This window comes from Rhododendron vialii, chromosome 8a (assembly GCF_030253575.1).
Source record: "Rhododendron vialii isolate Sample 1 chromosome 8a, ASM3025357v1".
NCBI lineage: Eukaryota > Viridiplantae > Streptophyta > Magnoliopsida > Ericales > Ericaceae > Rhododendron > Rhododendron vialii.
Genome location: NC_080564.1, coordinates 34,279,125 through 34,292,676, shown reverse-complemented (window position 1 = coordinate 34,292,676; position 13,552 = coordinate 34,279,125). Strand labels below are relative to the sequence as shown.

The 13,552-nt window shown below is 37.4% G+C and overlaps 2 protein-coding genes across 2 annotated transcripts; one reads left to right on the top strand and one right to left on the bottom strand.

Annotated features, from left to right (window-relative positions):
* On the top strand, positions 1–4,606 carry LOC131336442 (nucleosome assembly protein 1;4-like). Its single transcript, XM_058372292.1, has 11 exons — positions 1–273; positions 350–393; positions 764–859; positions 2,372–2,464; positions 2,615–2,702; positions 2,810–2,871; positions 2,975–3,159; positions 3,235–3,412; positions 3,504–3,547; positions 3,799–4,003; positions 4,271–4,606. Exons 1-11 carry the CDS (start codon positions 204–206, stop codon positions 4,337–4,339), a joined length of 1,134 nt encoding a protein of 377 aa, XP_058228275.1. The 5' UTR covers positions 1–203; the 3' UTR covers positions 4,340–4,606.
* A 3,145-nt stretch (positions 4,607–7,751) lies between these two features.
* Positions 7,752–11,339, bottom strand: LOC131298096 (beta-fructofuranosidase, insoluble isoenzyme CWINV1-like). The gene is made up of 6 exons (XM_058323393.1): positions 11,185–11,339; positions 9,770–10,629; positions 9,310–9,468; positions 8,822–9,063; positions 8,643–8,733; positions 7,752–7,949 (listed from the first exon to the last, which is right to left on the bottom strand). The coding sequence occupies exons 1-6, from the start codon at positions 11,264–11,266 to the stop codon at positions 7,770–7,772; spliced, it is 1,614 nt and encodes a 537-aa protein (XP_058179376.1). The 5' UTR covers positions 11,267–11,339; the 3' UTR covers positions 7,752–7,769.
* Positions 11,340–13,552: the final 2,213 nt, after the last annotated feature.

The window sequence follows — 13,552 nt, the reverse complement described above, 5'->3', positions numbered from 1 at the left end:
GAGAGGGAAAGAGATACTCCTCCTATAGAAACCACCCACTCGCCGCCCTTTTCTCCACCCTTCACCTGATCCCTTCTTTCCCTCCTTTTTCTCTTCAACTTCCCCATCGCTTACTAGGGTTTCTCCTCCTCCTCCTCCTCCTCCTCCTCCTCCTCCTGTCTCTCTCTCTCTCTAGGGCTTCACACATCCAACCATCCAAAAAAATGAGCAAGAGCAGTAAAGATCAGTTCGACATATCCGATCTCGGCTCCGCCCTCCCCGCTGCCGCCGCTGGTTTGTTCAAATCTTAACCCTAGTGTTTGTCTATCTTTGTATAAGTGAAAGTCTCAATCTTTGTTTTTGTTTGTAGCTCTTAGTGCTGAGGATCGTGCTGGTCTTGTTAATGCCCTAAAGGTTAGTTATTTTTTACACTCTCCAAGCTTAAAAACGTCCTTAAAAAACTTCTCAAACTACTAGAATTCGCGAGAGCGAGGGTTGAGAGCGGGAGTGGCGGGTGTATTGTGCGACTAAGGGTGCGTTTCTGCTAAACTAAATGACTGAAGCCCTGTTTTGACAGATTTTCTGGTCATTCTCCTCACATACATCAACTTAAATACCACTCAGTGGAAACAACTTGATATTGCCATTAGTCAGTTGTCCATTTAGTTTCATGGGAACGCACCCTAAGCTCCTAACCAATGAAGTTTGTTTTTTTAATGATTGTGAGGTCAGATGATGTACAAGTTAGGGTTTTATATTTGTTCTGTTGGTTGTGGGTTTGCAGGATAAGCTTCAGAATTTGGCTGGGGGGCACGCGGATGTTCTTGAGTCCCTGACACTGAAGGTTCGGAAGCGAGTTGAGGTTCTGAGAGAGCTGCAGGTTTGGTCGCAGTGTCTAATTTCAATTGTAGTTGTGGAGAGAGTGATGATTTCCTTATTTTCACTTTTCGTGCTTGTGGTACTTGATTTCAGTTATATATTTTTCATTCATTGAAGTTGCACATAGTTTCCTTTTGAAGTATGTATCATTGAAGCTTTCCACAATGTCATAATCCCTTTAGAATGTGTAACTTAGCAGTGGCAATTCTTGCTTGGCATTCATGGATTTCATTGTCTGGTTAAGTTTGTAATCTACTTTTCTATAAGAAGGAATCACGGAGGACAAGTTTAATAATTTAGAAATCAGCAGTTGCGTAACATTGGCTATTGTTCAGCTTTTCAGTACTATTATGCAACTGCAAGCTATGTGCTTGATTGCAAGAATCAAGATTATGCTGATTGCTGACCTATTTGAGGAAACGGCCCTCTTGGATCTTATGCACACTTTCATGAACTTATTGCGCCTTAAATTTGCCCCCAACGACTTACATTCCAGTTGAAGCATCTGCTCAGTTTGGATTAGTGGCGCGACCAATGCTGTAAGGATGACCGAACGAGACTTTAAAAGAGAGAGAGTGGAGAGAAAGGGAGGGGGAGGGTTGTAGGCAAAGAAGAAAGCCCTTGCACTGTTGTGCGCAAAATAAGCCTTGACATCTAGGAATGAGGTTGTGCTTAATTTACCTTTTGAACTAACAATCTGTGCAAGATATGTTTGATGACTTCCTGAAGGTGCTAAGTTAGTATTTGCCTAATATGCTAGGTGTGTTGACTGTTGATGGGTGGGTTGCCAAGTGAATGGAAGTAACTTTTTTTTTGCTTTTTTGTGTGTAGAAACCATGCTTCGTATTTTCCATAGAGTGAAGTTTAGAAGTTAACATGTTGCAGTTTAGTTTGATAGAATTTGGATTTGAGATGATGGAACCGGTACCTTTTTGAAGCTAGCACAACTGTTTTTCAAAAGTGAACCTCTATTCTTTTTCACAATTGCGATTATTTTAGAATGTAGTTCCATTCTATAACCTTCTCTGACCATCAAAAATTGTTTTATTACACTTTCTTTTCTTCTGGAAGGGTCTTATTTGCCATGCTCGGGTCTTGTCAAAACTGATTATGTGCATGTGAAAGGCTTAGTACGATAGCTAAGTTTCAAAAACCCTTGTTAAGCATGAGGATGAGCTGGGTATTAGAAGTTTCCTTATTTCATATGCCATATGAAGAATAACAATCTTGATTGTCTTGAATATGTGGTTTGAAATGGTGTCTAAAGTTCTTAGGCTTTTTGGGCGTGTGTCAAAGTTTCATCGTGCAGTACGATAGCTAAGTTTCAAAAACCCTTGTTAAGCATGAGGATGAGCTGGGTATTAGAAGTTTCCTTATTTCATATGCCATATGAAGAATAACAATCTTGATTGTCTTGAATATGTGGTTTGAAATGGTGTCTAAAGTTCTTAGGCTTTTTGGGCGTGTGTCAAAGTTTCATCGTGCAGTAGCCTAATATGTTCTGAATTTTCAGAGCCAGCACGATGAGTTTGAGGCCAAGTTTTTTGAGGAGAGAGCAGCTCTGGAAGCTAAATACCAGAAGCTTTATGAACCACTGTACGCAAAGGTATGGAGTACGTGTACATCTCTTATAAAGTGTTGCGACATATTTTATTTCAGCATTGCTTTTGCAGTACTTTTCCATTATTGTTTAATGTGTTTGTGTGAGTCTTCAAATTTATGTGGTTGACTTGCAATGTTGTTGGACATGTTGCAGAGGTATGAAATTGTAAATGGTGTTTTAGAAGTGGAAGGAGTTACAAATGAAGCCACGATGAACCAAGAGGAGGATAAGGAAGCCGAAGGTGTCTCCCTTACTCAGAAAGTGCCATATGTTTTCGTCTTTGCAATGTAGAAATATGTATACATATAAGATCCTGATCTTATCGTTTGCCTGACATTTCTAATGTAGAGAAAGGCGTTCCCAGTTTTTGGGTCACTGCAATGAAGACTAACGAAGTATTAGCTGAGGAGGTAGTGAACATTTACCCCCATTACCCCCTATGTACATTTTTTTTACTCCTTTCTTCTTTATACCGGTCGTAAATCTGAGTTTTGAGATTTGTTGGCCCTTTAGATCTCAGAGCGTGATGAAGAGGCCCTCAAATATCTTAAAGATATCAAGTGGTGCAGGATTGATGATCCAAAGGGTTTTAAGCTTGAGTTCTTCTTTGATCCCAATCCCTTCTTCAAAAACTCAGTTCTGACAAAAACATATCACATGATTGATGATGATGAACCTATTCTAGAGAAAGCAATTGGGTAAGCTGTTATTCCTTTGTTCTAGTGGATAATTTTTTAGCTCAAAAACTCTCATCATCTTTTGGTAATATGTAGAACGGAGATTGAATGGTATCCAGGTAAATCCTTGACACAGAAGATCCTTAAGAAGAAGCCAAAGAAGGGGTCAAAGAACGCAAAACCTATCACAAAGACTGAAAATTGCGAAAGTTTTTTCAACTTCTTCAGCCCTCCCCAGGTTCCGGAGAATGATGATGATATCGATGAAGATGTTGTAAGTTCCGCAACTTTTGTACATGTGTTGAAAGATATTTAGAAGTTTTATTTGGTTTCCACTCTAATACATGCCTACAATGAATCAACAGGCTGATGAACTTCAGAGCCAAATGGAGCAAGACTATGACATAGGGTGAGTCCCAGGTCCTGTTTTCAGCTATGGATGTTGCATAGGGTGATACAAATAAGATGTCAAATTTTATCTATAAGGCGGTGGAAGTTTATCTTTCATAAAGGATGTTTCAATAGTTTAGAGTTTTGCCTAAAGTGGGGAATGAGCTAAATCTTGTTGCCTACTAACTTCAAAAACATAGTAATTGGATTTTGCAAGATTACAGAGATTTACTTTTCACCAGTAATGTGAATCAAATTAATGTGATGCAGTTCAACCATCCGGGATAAAATTATACCCCACGCTGTTTCGTGGTTTACGGGGGAGGCTGCTCAGGATGATGAATTTGAAGACATAGAGGAGGATGATGATGAAGATGAAGAAGGCGATGAGGACGAAGATGAGGAGGATGAGGATGATGATGAGGAGGATGAAGACGAGGATGATGATGGAGAGAAGGGAAAAAGCAGGAAAAAGGTAATGAAGTCAAATTCTAATTTAAAAAAGCTCAAGTCTCTCATTTTCTCTTTCTGAACACTCAAGTCTCCATTTTTCCTGGGGTGCATTTGGTTGGGATCTTCTGGCAGTCATCTTAACAGAAGGTGAGGTGATATAATAACCATGTAATGCATCTTTTGCTCTTTACAAAATGTAAAGCATTTCAGTAATAGGCTACAAAATTTAAAGCATTTCTGTAGTAGGCTGTGCTTTGGGATAACATGATATGGAACTGTAAAATTGCAGAAGACTGGCAGAGCACAAGCAGCGGAAGGTCAGCCCGGGGAGCGCCCTCCAGAATGCAAGCAACAGTAGCAGTATCGGGTTGCAGACTGCATCAATATTGGAACTGTGTGGGAATGATGTCAGTAGTGTCCTGAGTTCTTGAAAGTTTTGGATCGTCGTTTTCTCCGTTTGTCTATTAAAATGACCTGGTTCCTTTTTTGTGGGCTTTTTTTGTGGGCTTTTTCTTACCTTACTAGAGAGCTCTTATAATTTGTTTGGTATCCTGATTTGTTGGGCCGCCTGTGTCGCGAATTTCCAGTGAAACTAGTCTAGTATATTGTCTGCTTTGATCTTTAACAGCTCTAATTTTTTCCTATCATTATTGTTGTTGTTTTGCTGTTATTATTTGCTGTGTTATTATAATAATAATAATTACTCCCTCCGTCCCTTTTTTTGTGTCCAGTATACCATTTTGGGCTGTCCCTTAATAAGTGTCCGTTTTGTAAAGTTAGAGGGGTAAAAGTTGGTGTATTGTCTATTTTGTCCCTAAAAGTAGATTTTATTTTGAAAAGTTAGTGAGTAAAAGCGTAATGATGATGGGTAAGTAGAGAAAGTAGAGGAAAAAGTTGATGTGAAAGGTGTAATGATGATGTTTTTTTAATAAGTTGGAGTTACGAAGCAGGACACTTAAAAAGGGACGGAGGGAGTATTATTATTATTTGGTAACTAAAACATTAAGTAGATGTCTCTGGTTATACATTTATACAGGGATTCTATATATTATATGAAGGATTCTCTGTATTTATATACATCCAAGGGTATTTTCCATTTCAATAATAGTTTCACTTTTAACACATTCAGGTGAGTTTGGTTCACTGGGATAGAATGGACTCAGGAATGAAATTCTAATGGATAAGATTTGAATATCTATTCCGATTTCCATGGTTGGTTCTTCTAAATGTTTGGTTTTGCAAGAGAATAACCACTGTCATTCTTATTTCGTCCTCTGTATGTAATATTTTTTGTGTAATTTCCATGGTTCTTCTAAATGTTTAGTTGTGCGAGAGAATAACCATTATCATTCTTTTGTCATCCTCTTTAATGGTTTGCCGTCTAAAATAAAAAAATTAGTGGTTTGACTCTAGAGGATTTTTGTGTGGTGGTACTAAATTTTGGTGTGACAGTAGTAAATTTTGTTGTAGCATCGAACGGAATGCAGTAATAAGATAGACTATGTAATATTGTGGTTTTGTTCTTTTATTTATTGGTGAACGAAACATAAGATGGTAGCTATTAATTTAATTTTTTCCGGGGAAATTTAGTATTGTTAGTCGGAATGAGCGAGGTTTGAACTATTGTCAAATGCATGAGTGCAATGGTGCCTACCACTTTGTTACCATTCCGCTTGCATATAACAATTCTATTGAAAGAAACGTTACGGTCTAGCATTCGTTCCATTGAAATTTAACATTCTATCGATAAATTCATCAATCAATAAAGCACCATGACCAATGATTTAGATAGACCAAACAAAAATTGCTATCCACAACCTTTACACTGGTACTCACATACATTCGATGGCAACATAATGAAGTTGTTTGCACAGATCATGCGTTGTCGCTGGGTTTCAATTGCATTTATTACAGTACATCATTCCTTACCATTCCCAAATCTAGACCATTCCTTCTTTCCATATATGTGTTCCAATTGATTTTAGCTTTCTTGATGCTCCAAGCACTTAATCTCGAGATTTTTACACTCCCACTTCCATGATTGAAGGCATATAAGTGGGCCTTCTCACCAACAGCAATATTGTTTGATTAAAGTAAAATTTAAACTACCAATGGAAAAAAACAAACTAAAACTGAAAAAAAAAAAAAAAAAAAATGCAATGGGAGCCTGTGCCCCCAGTGGACCTAGGGTGCATGGCTCCGCCACTACATGGACCAATGGCAAAGTTTTGGTTGAAGCGCTAGAATTGGACTGAGTTGGCCATTAGTGTTGAGCTTGAACGAGCCAACCGCGGGAGGGTCCCCAACTGAGAAAGGCAGTAAAGCTATTTCCTACTCTATGTTCCCTGTTATACAATTGACTTAATTTGGTCATGGTCGAGCATTTTGCATCGTACGCCCAACTGTTTTTCACTGGATTACATCGTGCTGCGCCGTGTATATGACCAAGTCATACTTTAGCCGGAATAGTATTTCTCTTATAGATATAGATGAAGTTAGCCTGATGAGACTTATTTATATGCTGAGCGTGCTTTCAAATTAAGCTTTATCCTGTAGGTTTGTAATGTATGCATTGACTGGTTTGTACCTTACTGTTGGCCTTATCCTTTAATCTGTTTTCTTGATCAAAGCCTTCTATCCTTGATGGATTTTAAGTCAGTTTACAAAAAAATTTCATTTGATTTTCTATATAGCACATATAAAGCATAACTTCAAACTAAAAATACAGTCACTTTGTTTGGTTTACATCTTAAAAAGTTATTTTGATGTAATGAGTGGTAATGAGTATGTTTCATGGACGTATTCCCGCGGAACCTGCTTTTTTTAAGGTTTTACCATACCAATGTTCTAGTGATGACCTGTTAAATTTACTGAAAGTGTCCATGCCAAACAATGACTATAGGAACATGACTTTAAAAATGTACAGTTTCATGGAAGTCTGGATCATCCGTTATCCTTTCACGGACACTTTCATGGATAGTGATGCAGGGAGGCATGTCGAAAAGGAAGAAACGCGCAACAAGGACAATCATGAACAAGTATGAACTAGAGAGAAGTACTTCCTCTTTGAACATACAATAATGAGATAAATCTCGTTTTTCATTAATCAATAAACAATTACTGAGCCCTGAGGCTTACAACTCAATTAATTATAACCTAAAAATACTAAAAAGGAAACTAAAATAATGAAAAACTAAATCTACGTCTTAAAGAACAACGAAACAATAAAAAGGATAATAGAATAAACCTAATTAAGAAAGCCTAATATTCCGGGCAATTTATGCTAAACTAGAAAGATTCTTAATAAACTACTAAAAAGTTCAAAATAATAAACCAAGATTCCTATATTTATAAAATATCCGTCTCATCAGATAATTATCATGGATTCTTAACATTTTCGTTTTTAGAGCAAGTTTACTAGTGAATAGGTATACTATCTTGTGAACACCAATTAAAATATACATTTTCACTCTTTTCCTATTATTTTTTTCCCATGGAGGGAGGAGAGAGAGAAAGAAACAATAAAAAAAGAAGAGAGCGTGAATAGTGCTTTAGTAGAAATGGCTAAGCCCTGTTCATAAATGTATTTTACTTACCTTTCTACCTAATCTGGTGCAGGAGTATTTCTTAAGTTTCTCCTCTCCAAAATAGCAAAAAATGTATTTTATCAATACTGGTGTACATGGTCTTAGAATAGAGCATAATCGTTGCACTCTTTTAAATTGAATTAAAATGCCCTTCAATTGAAGTGACAAGACCATCATATTTTATTACACCCATATATGTGTTCAATTGATTTTAGCTTTCTTCATGCTCCAAGCACTTAATCTCGAGATTTTTACACTCCCACTTCCATGATTGAAGGCATATAAGTGGGCCTTCTCACCAATAGCCAAGGTGGGGTAAACCCTAGCAGTGATGCATACCTTTCCTTCTCCACCAAAGCTTTCCACTATTGAGTGATCTATCTGTAAAAAGAACAACGAAGAGGGAAGGAAAATTAAAGTGCATCAAAACCTAAGCTGAAATTGGTGAAGAACAAAATCTAAGAATCTTTTGGGTGTTATAAAAGATTGCATGCTTAGACAGTAGACACCTTGACCGCCATACCAAAAAATAAAAAAGATTGCATGCCCAAATATAGAAAAGAAGTTGGGCTCAACCCAAACACAATGGTGGTCCTCATGTTGATTAGAACTGCTCACTGTAATTGTACAATCATGACTGAGCCCACTTCACAAAAAGGGTAGGGCTTAATTTGGGCTCATGGGCAAAAAGTGTCCATTTGCTCATTCTTTTTTTAGAAAAAAAATACATGAGAGCATAACCAATGGAAAAACGGTCACATGGCCAGGTTACCAAACCGACTATTGAAGCACCTCAGGTTACCTGTACCCAGAAGTAGCTATAGCTGTATCTCTGTTTTGGTGCAATGTCTACTTTAAGATTGCACAAAAAAAACTTGTTCCGAGAAGAAACTATTGTGCAATCCTGTGGCTGAAATTGCACGAGAACCGAGGTACATATATTTTTTCGGTACGAAAGTTTTGACCAACTATGAAAGGGCGAAAAACAAACAATGAGTTTATTAAATTTACATGCGGTGATTTGTCTCTAACCCAAGTGGTATTTCGCTCTAGAAATAGGAGTCGAAATCTTACCAAACTCCTCAATGACAATTTCTCAAGGACAGGATCCACTTCCAAAAATGCACCATAAGTTGTCTTGTCAGGCTTTTCATTTAGTGATGACCTGTTTACAGGTAGATGATAAGTACTCCATCACTGAATTAGGAGAGAGAGAGAGAGAGAGAGAGAGATAGAGAGAGAGAGAGAGAGACCTGCTCTGGTCACTGCACATAAGAACCACATGCTTCTTGTTTTGACCTTTGAAAATTCTAAAGAAAACAGCCGTATATTCTTTCAAGTCCTTTGAAGCCAAAACCTGTAACCCAAATGGTCCAAGCCCGCCTTTGACAGATGAGTCCTTTCGGCTGCACAATAATTGCGGGTTGGTCCAACTTGGGTCCATCACTTCTGCTTTATCAACTTCTAGTCCTTCAAATGATATCTCTACATCAGCCTGTAAAAAATAACAGAAATTAAAAACAAAAAAATGAAGGGAATTTTTTATTTATTTTAACTATAGGATTACTAGTATTTTCGCTCGTAAAACTACCGAAAAGAAAGAAATCTCGTCTAAGATGCCGAGCAGGAAAGTGGCATTACTAAACCAGATTCAGAATGATGTGGTATATTTGGTTCCTTAACTGTTTATTGATATCTGTGTTTTAGTGTAATGGGTAATATTTGCTTATATGAAACTCACTTGTGCCGCTGTGACGGGTGCGATTTCAAACACTGATCCTCCATGTAGCACTTTGTTTGGCAAGTTGACTTGGTTCTCACGTAGCGTTTCGATTTCTGAAATTGGCCATTGCATCAGCTGTTTTCCCGATTTATCAAGCCAAATGCTCCTTGGAATTGCCTGCAAATTTGAACGAATCCACCAAAAACTTGTTCTTATTACTTCGAAGAATAACTTTCAATTAATATGCTTGAGCTAGTCTATACATATGTGTGATCCTTGTCTCTAAACTAAATATGCATTTTGTGAAAAAATTTGCATACAAAACGACATGACATATTATAGTCCTGCAATTCAAATGAAACTTTTCTATGGGAAAAAAATATCTTGAAGAAAATTTGAGTGTATGCATACCGAATTCGAAAACAGAGAATGCAACGCTATACTATTTTTTTTTATAGCAACTAATAAACCTAGGTACCTGAAGTCCAGACCACCCTTGTTTGACATATTCGGGTTGAGGCAACGACTCGTTAATCCAACCCCACAAGATCCTCCGTTTCTTGTCGCTATCATAAAACGTTTTCGAAGCATAGAACTTTCCGTAATCATATCTCAACCCTGTATCGTTATCCACGGATCCTTCATTCGGGACATAGATATCCTTAACAACGTTGTAAGTCCCAATGGTGTAGTAGTCATGCTTGGTATCATCCAAGCTCAACTTTAGAACATGTTTAATCCCCGTTCCAACGGCGGACGTATCTAATCCACCTCGGTTTGAAACAGGGAAAAAATCAGGGCACTCCCACATTCCGGTGCCCTCAGCAAAATGCAGGGGGTGCTCGGATAAAATCCAGTTAACAAAATCCTTGCTCTTATACAGAATTGCTAATCCCCGGCGATGAATTTTGCTTCCAATTATAACCCTCCATAACCCATCAGGGCCTTTCCAAGCAGTGGTTGGGTCCCTAAATGAGCTGGAATTTATTTTGTTTTCAAGAGTGGGTGCCATTAATGGATTTTTGGGTAGCTTAACCCATTCTATAAGTAATGGGTCCGAGGGTGTTTTGGGCACGGCTAGGTTTTGGACTTGGCGATTTTGCGGGTCGATGCCAGTGTAGAGAATGGCGGGCGATCCCCCGGGTAGGAATGTGGTGGATCCGGACCAGCAACCGTTGATGTCGCCGGCGGTTTGAGACGGGTAGATGGCCGGAGGGTGGGGTGTCCAATTGATGAGATCCGGCGATGTCGAATGGGCCCACACTATGTTACCCCAATCTGCACCTTTGGGGTTGTACTGGTAGAATAGATGGTAAATCCCTTTATATACCATGGGTCCTGCACCAGTAATAAAAAGTTACAAAAGATGAAGAAGAAGAATTTACAATTTAGTTAGAATGCCATGACATGCAAGCTTGCATGTTGATTATTTAAAAACTTTACCTTTTTAAAAAAAATATATATCACTCAAAACTAAAAAATATTGGTAACAGATACTCATAATATTCACATTATTCAAAGTACAAAAGAACCAATAGGGACGGATAAAGTCCCACAAACAGAGATAAATTTTTATCGATAAAAATGCATCCTCAATTATAATTTCTTGTCATTTTTAGTAACTATCCACATACTTACGTTGGATTGTATTTTGTGAAAAAAATAAGAGAAATCTTCAAAGAGCAAGTTAAAATTACTTGAATTAATGAAGACCGAATTGAATTTTGGTTACAACTTAATTGAAAGATCAATTTTCTATGTATATTATAACTATGTAAATAGCAAATTTTATTGAAGAAATATCTAAAATATTTGAAGGTGCCAGTATCTGCCGACCCAGCTATCTCCGCATTTGATAACCAAACAACTCAAAAGAGGGAAAAGTGATCTCACCATTGGGGTCTGCAAATCCAAAGACACGTCCCATTCCAAAGGCAAGACAGGTCAAGCCACAGAAACAAGGGCAAAGAAACATGTGAGAAATGATGAAGAGAGTTCAAAAAAGAAAAAAAAAAAACAAGTAGAAATGAAGTTTCATTCTTTTAATGGAGGAGTTTATGAAGACAATACCATTCATCCAATTCTTTGGAGGTTGGAAGTGATAAGAAGTTCTGTGTTTTCCATCTGGTTCAGTTGGCTGGACAGATTCAAGATTTTGGTGAACATAATGGGAGGCTTCAATTTGGACAATCAAGACAGGGGAAAGAATAAGAGAGAAGAAGAAGACGCATGATGGCAATACACAAGAATTGGCCATATCGTTAATTACTTTGTGAATGATGAGATGGGTAAGGATGGATGTATATATATAGCGTTGGGGTGAGATTAGGTTCCGAGAATTAGTCGAGGCCGGTACACGTAAGCTGACCCGAATGCCTGAGCGATAAAAGAAAAGAGGAATGTGATCACATTGATGGAGGTTGGTGATGGAGACTCATACAAGTCCCCCATGTTGGGAAAGTTTAAATATGTTTGGCTACAGAAGGCAAATTGTAGACCCCAAAATGTTTTCAAAAAGTGAAGTTACAAGGAAAAAAAGGAGAGATTTTACACCAATCATAGTCAATACTCGACTGCCAACCATGGTTATTATCTTGTATGATGATGTCAAAAGCCATAGGATTATTTTTTTTGAACAGGAAAAAAAAAACCCATAGGATTATGTTGTAGCTAGTTGTTTTTTTTTTATCCAACCCAGATTACAATTATAGCTCATTTGTGAGGTCGACCCTATATGAAGAAAGTTTGCATAAATCTAAGATTTATTTCTAGGAGTTAGGCTCGTTAAAATTTTCTTTTTTTCATAGTGAGATTCTTCTATGGATATATGTCCATCGGCTTAAATTCTTCCATGGATATATGTCCATCGGGTTAGGCTCTGAGGTGAATCATGTAAATCCTGTACTCTTATCTAACTGCGCGATTATGCAAAAATTTACTCAAATATTAATTATATATGCATTTTAAAAATATTTACTGCATGTGAGTTATAAGAAAGGAACGCAAAGACGCAACCAAAGGATGACGCAATTACACAAAGGACTTCAGAAAAGTAAAACTCATAACCTATTGAATTACCTTAATCTCACATGCACTCTTCAAACAAACTAATTTAGGCTTTTCTCGTACCAATCTCGTGTCCAGATTTTGAAAATTGCAATTCCACTTTTAGCCTGCGTTCATATTATAGATTATTTAAGACGGTAAACAAATCGAGTATGGATAAGTGTCTGGATAGGTAAAGCAGCTTCAAAAAAATACAATCAAGCGGTCGAGCTGCTCTCAAACAAGTTTCGTTCAACTCGATATCGATCACTAACTGGTTCTCGAGCTCTAAACTTAATTGGTGATCAGTAGTGGATTAATTACTTAGTTTAATTAAGTAAGAAACTTAATTAATGAGTTGTTATTGTACGTTTAAACTTACTTAATTCATTTCCTTAGCAATTAAACAGATCTCAAACGAAGTTCTAATTAAAGCCTCAACATAAGTGAAGCTAGAGCCTGTGGTTGAATGGATTTGTTCAAGTCAATCATGAAGAGTACTAACAAGTACTAATACTTTTCTAGTTAGCTAGCCGTGTTAATCAAACACAGATGGGTGGCTGGGAATTTCACATGGGTCAAAGACGTACGTGCAGAGAAAAAAGAAATGTTACACGGACTTGATCAATTCGGGGTTGTTTGGTTATAAAAACGTTTTGAGAGAGATTTTTTAGGATAAAATAAATTGAGATAGAGAGATGAGAGTAATAAATGGAGGTAAAACTTATTGAAAACCGTACATGCTAAGAGAGGGAGAAAGGTTATCGGAATTGATAGGCGCGTAAATGTTTACATTAACGCCTCATAATTTATCATTGCTAAGTCTATTTATATAATATTACTTAGAGATTAATGCTTGATTTTTGTATTGTAGGTATTCGAAAGTTTTTAATATTTTAATGTGCATTGTTTAGTTGTTGATCGAAGTAAAAGAAGCTTGGATTGTGTCTTATAATTTTCTCCTCCTACCATGCTGCTGTGTACGTGGTAATGGAAGTAAAGTGGGTTAGCAAAATAATACAAGTCATAAAATTGGTGGGCCCCGAAGCTTTACTAATTGGACTTCCTAGTAGGTTTAATGTTTAATAGACATTTTTGACCAAGGCTGGGCCCAACTGACTGATTTCTCAACGAGGGCTTTTCCAAGTGAAGTCGGCAGCATCAGTTTATAAAAGGAAGAGGTCTCATGCGCACAGGGCAATTTTTCATTCGGGCG

What these genes read in the sequence shown, in the direction of transcription:
- LOC131298096 (XM_058323393.1), bottom strand. Translation starts at nt 11,266, where the DNA reads ATGTTTCTTTGCCCTTGTTTCTGTGGCTTGACCTGTCTTGCCTTTGGA. An exon ending in ATGTGCAGTGACCAGAGCAG is followed by an intron (nt 8,734 to 8,821) that starts GTCTCTCTCTCT and finishes ACCTGTAAACAG; the next exon opens with GTCATCACTAAATGAAAAGC. An exon ending in AATTGTCATTGAGGAGTTTG is followed by an intron (nt 7,950 to 8,642) that starts GTAAGATTTCGA and finishes TTCTTTTTACAG; the next exon opens with ATAGATCACTCAATAGTGGA.
- LOC131336442 (XM_058372292.1), top strand. Translation starts at nt 204, where the DNA reads ATGAGCAAGAGCAGTAAAGATCAGTTCGACATATCCGATCTCGGCTCC. An exon ending in ACGAAGTATTAGCTGAGGAG is followed by an intron (nt 2,872 to 2,974) that starts GTAGTGAACATT and finishes TTGGCCCTTTAG; the next exon opens with ATCTCAGAGCGTGATGAAGA. An exon ending in GAGCAAGACTATGACATAGG is followed by an intron (nt 3,548 to 3,798) that starts GTGAGTCCCAGG and finishes AATGTGATGCAG; the next exon opens with TTCAACCATCCGGGATAAAA.